Source organism: Solanum dulcamara, chromosome 8 (genome assembly GCF_947179165.1).
Source record: "Solanum dulcamara chromosome 8, daSolDulc1.2, whole genome shotgun sequence".
Classification (NCBI taxonomy): Eukaryota; Viridiplantae; Streptophyta; class Magnoliopsida; order Solanales; family Solanaceae; genus Solanum; species Solanum dulcamara.
The window spans coordinates 30,998,959-31,006,257 of NC_077244.1; the positions used below are offsets into that span (position 1 = coordinate 30,998,959).

A 7,299-nucleotide genomic window follows, 5' to 3' on the forward strand; every position below is an offset into this window, starting at 1 on the left:
ATTGTGAATATTGTATTGAAGCATCCGAAATGACGTCATGATTGATATTTTGTTAGCATGGAAGAAATTAGAGGTGATTTAGAGGTGAAATCTTTAATTTGATAGGTCTAGAGCACGTACGATCGGCTTTGAGGTAGGCTATGATCTCCTATTTTGATAGAGCTTTATTAGATAATGTTTAAGTATGAATTAAATGTGATATAGGTGGGTAATGTCTGAGTGTTAGGTTTTCTTCCCTCAACTCTATTTCCTTGAGCTTTAGACTAGCTAGTCTTGAGAAATCCTTAGTTTAGTCTTGTGGACTAGTCCTTGGTATGACTTAGTGTGTTTGTCCTTGTTAGGATTTATATTGGTGTCCTTAGTCTAGGGTGGATCATCAAATGTCTTAGTATGTTATAATGTAACACGCCGTACTATTCTAGCCTAGACCAAGCCCAATGTCACGATCCAAGCTAGGCCTAGGTGGGATATGACAATTAGAATCCCGTAGGACACCAACCAAGCCTCTTACCATATCATTCATGAACATACATAAGGTAAGTAAAGAAATAAATTTAAATCATTAAAGCAGAAGTAAGGTATCAATATGAATATCTTAATAAAAGAGAAACAATGATGCAACAACATAGAATCGAAACATCCAACATGCCTCTACTAATAGGATGGGGGCGTAAGAAAAGCTCCTAGCTCACCTAATATAAATGATGAAAGAATTTGATAAACTTATAAGAAAGTAAAGTTTCACATCCTTGTAAAATGAGGACTTACCACATGTACAAGTATAATAAGCTCTAGCCACGAACATAAGGATGAACGTGATTGTCGGATCCTACAATATGATACAATATAGGCAAAAGTATGCGTTAGTTCATAAAATTCACTAAGTATGTAATAAATATGTATAATCAATAAACATAGGACATAATCAATATGAATCATGGGAGGCAAGATTAATATCTTAAAACATAAGTAAAACCATGAAAAATATTAGAAATTATAGTCATTGGTCAATGCATCAAAATATCATCATCATGAGAACTTTATACCTTGTTTAACTAGTGTGGGATGGGACCTTAATCGACATTTAAGACCATGCGAGCTATTAAATGAAATCTAATGATCCCTACACCGAGAAGGAGGAGGCTACCTTTCCAGGGTATACTCCATCATGGTACTCTATTTAACTTTGCTATATATGGATCCACTAGCTTCATTATATTTACATATTTAAACTTACGCGGGCAATGTAGTTAGGGACTAAAGGTTATTACTAGGATTTCCTTGGGTAGTAACAATGGCTACCGTACCAAACCCCACCTTAAAGTCCTCTCTGTGCTAATTCTTTATCCCAATAGAACTTTCATGAAAACATAGTCATAAACATCATTAGGAAAGATAATAATAGATATCAAACCATATTTATAAAGATAACATCAGAATAGATCATCTATTAACTTCATCATGAATATGAGAGGAAATTCCATCACAACCTTTAACTTTTTTAACAAGATTATGCAAGAATTGTCCTTATTGCAGTATAACTTCTTTGCTTATAGAATCATTGAAAAATTATTCATAACTATATTTCTCAAAGCATCTTTGAACATCATTCATAGAGCTTTTATTGAAATAACTTGAAAATCATGATCAGAACTCATAAATCATACTTGAAACTAGCATATTGCACAGGTCTTTGAAATTTATCTTGAAATCATGCAATGTAATTTGAATTATGCATGATTAGGCTAATAGCATTGAAATATATCATTATATAATAATTAAGAAGACCCAATGAAAATCATGAAATTAGGGCTTTTTAGAAAAAGAAATCATAAGAGATTTGAGAAGAAATCTTTGGATTCCATAGGTGAAAGGGCTCAATAATGAATTCCCACATACCTTGACCTTTAGAAACCCTAAAATTTAGATAATAGAGAGGAATGGGGGGGGGGGGTTCTGAGGGGATACCTTCATGGAGGTCACCACGGTATGTGTTGACCACCACAACTCGTGGTGCCTTCTAATAAGATTTAAGATAAGGAAAGGGAATAAAAGAAATGGGATATGTGAATTAAGATTCAAGATATTAAAATTATGGGAAAAAAGGGTCTAAAAACCTCACTCCCAATTAATTTCAACAACCCAAAAAAAATCCTAGAAAGAAAAATCAAGAAAACCAAGAACCACAAATGGGTAACACTTGATTAATCAAACCTAAGAAGTTAACTAACAATTCCAAGAGTTCACCCTAATTACTCACTAATTACTCACTACGAAAATACTACAATTTGAGAGTTCAATATTCAACATAATCTAAGTCTTCCAAAAATAAAAACTTCTATTTATACTATAAAAATAAAGAAGATATTTTCTTTTATAATTTTACCCTTAATGAGATAAGGGCCTTGTTTGGTTGTCTTTTTTTGTGAGTTCGTGAATTCATGAACTATTTTGTTCTTCCTTTTCACTTTGATAGACCTTCCACACATTGTATATCTTTCTTTGGTGACCTTAACACTTCCTTTTTAATGAACATAGCTTGTAGGTCTTGGAGATCCTTTGCTTGACTCCCTGTGAATGGTCTTGATGGGTACATGCTACTAATGTTGGTTTTATATATGTTGCCCATGTTATCATCCTCCCCTTGTTCAAAAGGATTCTTCCTCAAACCAAAAGGTTTACCTACAACACAAGGAGATAAATCACCAAAATTGAAAATATTATGAAAATTATACTCACTTGGTAAGTCAATCATTTAGGCATTGTCATTGATTCACTTGAGTACTTTAAAGGGTCCATATCCTCTTGGGCTTAGATTCCCTTTTCAAACTTGTAGAAACCTCTACTTTCGAAAATGTACCCACACTCAATCATCAGGATTGAAGATCACTTCCTTTCTCCCACAATTCTTTCTAATGGCCACCTTTGGATTGTTTTTTTCAATGGCCTCGTTAACCTTGGCATGATTGTTCATCATCTCCTTTGCCCTTTGCTTGGAATCTAGGCTCACAACAAAATTACTAGAAAAAAGAGTCATGGTTAATGGGAACAAAGGTTTAAAGACATTGTATGCTTCAAATGGGGACATTCCAATAAAATAGTGGAAAAACCGGTTATATTCAAAATCAATCAAGGGTAAAATGATCTTCCCAAGTAGTTGGGGTTTCCCTAATCATATATCGTAGCATGCTTCCAAGATTCCGGTTGACTACTTTGGTTGGTCCATCCATTTGTGGATGACATGAAGTAGAAAAATAAGTTTGGTACCAAGTTTACCCCATAGACTCTTCCAAAAATGACTAAGAAACATGGAATCCCTATCACTAACAATGGTTTGAGGGACTCCATTCAATTTAAGCACATTGATGACAAATAAGTATGCAACATGGGATGCATCATCACATTTATGGCATGGAATGAATTGAGTCATTTTAGAAAATCTATCCACTACACAAATATGCTATCATATCCTCTTTTAGTCCTAGGAAGTCCTAAAAAAAGTTCATAAAAATGTCCATCACTGGACCACAAGGAGTTGGAAGAGGAGTATACTTACCTTAGGGCCGAGTTGTGGATTTGGCTTGCTTGCATTTGAGACATTTTCCACAAATCCGCTCCACATCATGCTTAATCTTGGGCCAAAAGAATTGTCCCTTAAGAATGTCAAGTATTTTGGAAACCCCAAAGTGTCCAATCAAACCACCACTATGAGCCTCCTTGACAAATAATTCTCTCCATGAGCTTATGGCACACAAACTCGCCCGTCCTTGAAAAAGAAGAGATCAACCAATTGAAACCTATCAACCTTTTTCCCTTGACTAAGATTATCAAAAGTTTCCTGCAAATCATAATCCATAGAATAGAATCCCTTCAAGCTCCCAAATCCAATCATCTTGAAAACCAATGTACTAACCAACACAAACCTTCTTGATAGAGCATCCGCTACCACAATCTCCTTGCCTTGATTGTAGTTGAGTCATAAATGGAAATATTTTAATGAACTCAACCCACTTAGCATGTCGCCTTCTCAACTTGGAATGTCCTTTAAGATGCTTTAAGGACTCACGATCGGTCCTGATTACAAACTCTTTGTGCCACAATTAGTGTTCCCAATAAGCCAACACCCATAAAAGGGCATACAATTCCTTGTCATAAGTTGAGTACCTGAGAGTAGCTCTATTTAGCTTTTCATTAAAGAAAGCCAATGGTTTTTCTTCTTGAATCTATACACCACCTATACCAACACCCGAAGAATCATATTCAATTTCAAAGGCCTTATCAAGGTTGGGTAGTTTGAGAAAGGGTGAATAACTCAATATGGATTTTAAGGCTTGAAAGGACTTTTTTTGTTCTTCCTCCCACACCAAAGGAACATCCTTCTTGATCAGTTCAGTCAAAGGAGAAGCGATTGAACTAAAGCCCTTCCTAAATCACTGGTCAAAGCTTGATAATCCATGAAAAATTCTTACCTCAGTTGCATTGGTTGGGATTGGCCAGGTCTTGATGGACTCTTCCTTCTCTTCATCAACCTCTATTCTATTTGAACTAACCACAAAATCCAAAAATACAACCTTCTCAACGCAAAAAAAACATTTCTTAAGATTACCAAAGAGACGCTTTTGTAGTAGGACATCAAACACTTATTTCGAATGGGACATATGTTCCTCAATTGTCTTGCTATACATAAGTATGTCATCAAAATACACCATAAGAAATTTGTTGATGAAAGGTTTGAGAACATATTTTATCAATCTCATGAAAGTTCTTGGGGCATTTGTCAACCCAAATGGTATCACAAGTCATTTAGACAACCCAAACTTTGTTTTGAACACCGTCTTTCACACATTACCCTATTTCATACTTATTTGATGATACCCACTTCGAAGATCAATCTTGGAGAACACAATTGAGCCACATAGCTCATCAAGCATGTCATCGAGCCTAGTAATTAGATGTTGATACTTCGCTGTGATCTTGTTTATGGCTTTACAATCAGTACACATCCTCCAAGTAACATTCTTTTTGGCAACAAGAATTACTAGTATGGCACAAGAACTTAGGCTTTCTTTGATCAACTCCTTTTCAAGAATCTCTTCCACTTGCCTTTGTAGCTCTTTGGTTTCTTCCAGATTAATCCTATAGGCTGGGCGGTTGGGAATTTGTGACCCCGATACAAAATCTATTTGGTGCTCAGTCCCCCTCAAAGGGGGGTAATCCTGTAGGCATCTCTTCTTGAAATAGATCATCATATCTCTACAAAAGAGAAGAAACAATACTAGGGAAAGTGCTAGTATCTTGGTTAGCATGCAATAAAAGATTGGTGTTGATATGGAACACTAGAAAGCGTTCCTCATCCACACCCTTTAAATATTTTCTTTGCTTTGCTATCATGTACATTTTCTTCTTATTTTTATCCAAGCAACTTCCCTCCTTTGCAATAATAGTGGAACTTTTGCCATCACCTTTTTCTTCCTCCACCCTTATCATCTCCCGAAGCTCCTTTATAGCCCAATAGTCCTCACTCACTTGATATGGAGTGAGAGAAGAAAGCATATACTTTTTACCTTCAATCACAAAAGTGTATTTGTTGGATCTCTCTTGATGTACAACATCTCTATCAAATTGCCATGGTCTTCCCAATAATATGTGACAAGCCAACATGGGTACAACATCAGAAACCAATTCATCATTGTACTTTCCCACACTATACCAAATGCTTGCTTGTCTGAGGGACTTAATTTTACGACTCTCATTGAGCCATTGTAGCTTGTAAGGATTGAAATTCTTTCTTATTGGTATTTAATATGCTCCACCAAAGAACTACTCACCACATTAGTGCAACTTCCACTATCAATAATCAAAGAACACACCTTATCTTGGATTTTGCTCCCAGCATGAAATAGATTCTCTCTTTGATCAAGTTCTTCCTTCGCAAAATCTCCCATAATTCTCGTCAAAACACATGAAAGATTGGTATTCACCTCTAGCTCATCATCATCATCAAGCAAAGGTTTCCCTTTCTCAATTAAGCAAGGAAAATTTACCCCTTCATCCAACATATCTTATTTATCCACCGAAGCATCTCCCTCTCCTTCACTTCTATATGCCTCTCCCTAATTCTTTTCTTCACCATCTTTTTCAAATTCGATCTTATAACCATCCCAAAGAGCAACAATTGTCCTCCTATTTGGATACTCTCTAGCAACTTGTCCCCTCCCTTGACATCTAGAGCACTGAGTTGTAGAGGGATGATAAAAGTTAGATTTAACATAGTTACCTCCTTATGGTCGGTCACTTGCCTTGTATTTCTAATCAAGCTTGACTTAAGTAGCTTGTCCACCTCCCTTAGGTTGCTCCCTAGAAGATGTCATCTTCCAATTATCTCTACCTTTATCCCATATTGATGTTGAAGAACTTTTAGACTTGTATGACCTTTTTTCTTTCAGATCCACTTCAACCTTTGAGGCATCATGGAAGCCACTTCAATTGTCTCATTCAGTTTAAGATTCAAAGCCTTCAATATATCATACCTTAAGTTTGCAATGAATTGTATCACCGTACATTGCATGTTCTCTTTAATTTTCGACTTCATCCATAAGTTCTCGAACACATCATAATATTCTTCAACACTTTTGGCACATTGCCTCAAATTAAACACCTTCTTGAGCACCTCTTGGAAGTAGTTCAGAGTCAAATATCGCAACTCCATGAGTGCAATCATTTCTTGCCAAGTAGGTAACTCATAGTTATGATGAATTTCTTTTTGCCTCCCCTTGGTTGAGCATACTTTTCCTTCAAATTTTCCGACTTATTATTAGTGACAAAGATTCACTCACTTTGAATTTTCTATTCCAAGAACTCATCGGGGTCACCACTTCCTTTGAACCTTGGGAGTGTGATAAGGTTCCGATTGGAAATGTCTCTAGTCAAAATTAATTGCAGAATTAAACAACACATAGTAAGATAGATGAGAAATAAGAGATGAGAAGATAAGAAACAAAGGATAATTGAATCTACAATTAATAAAGGAGTAAAAGAAACATGATTCAATATAAAATAGAAACTTACTTGAAATCCACAAATAGGTGAATCAATATGAAATCAAGGGCAAGAATTCTTCAATCAATAATGGAAATTCACCCATCACTAATTTAGATTTAGCTACACTAAACTAAACTAACCTAAAGGGAATCCACCCTTAAAACTACACTCTTTAAGAGTTTTTTCATTCAACATCCAAAAATCTCCTTCCAAATTAAAAAAGACTACTAGTTATACTAAAGTATAACGAAGATACTT

At 35.5% G+C, this 7,299-nt stretch overlaps 1 protein-coding gene across 1 annotated transcript; it reads right to left on the minus strand.

Annotated features, from left to right (window-relative positions):
- Positions 1 to 3,742: 3,742 nt before the first annotated feature.
- On the minus strand, positions 3,743 to 6,059 carry LOC129899863 (uncharacterized). The gene is made up of 5 exons (XM_055974870.1): positions 5,871 to 6,059; positions 5,396 to 5,766; positions 4,876 to 5,253; positions 4,470 to 4,545; positions 3,743 to 3,838 (listed from the first exon to the last, which is right to left on the minus strand). The coding sequence occupies exons 1-5, from the start codon at positions 6,057 to 6,059 to the stop codon at positions 3,743 to 3,745; spliced, it is 1,110 nt and encodes a 369-aa protein (XP_055830845.1).
- Positions 6,060 to 7,299: the final 1,240 nt, after the last annotated feature.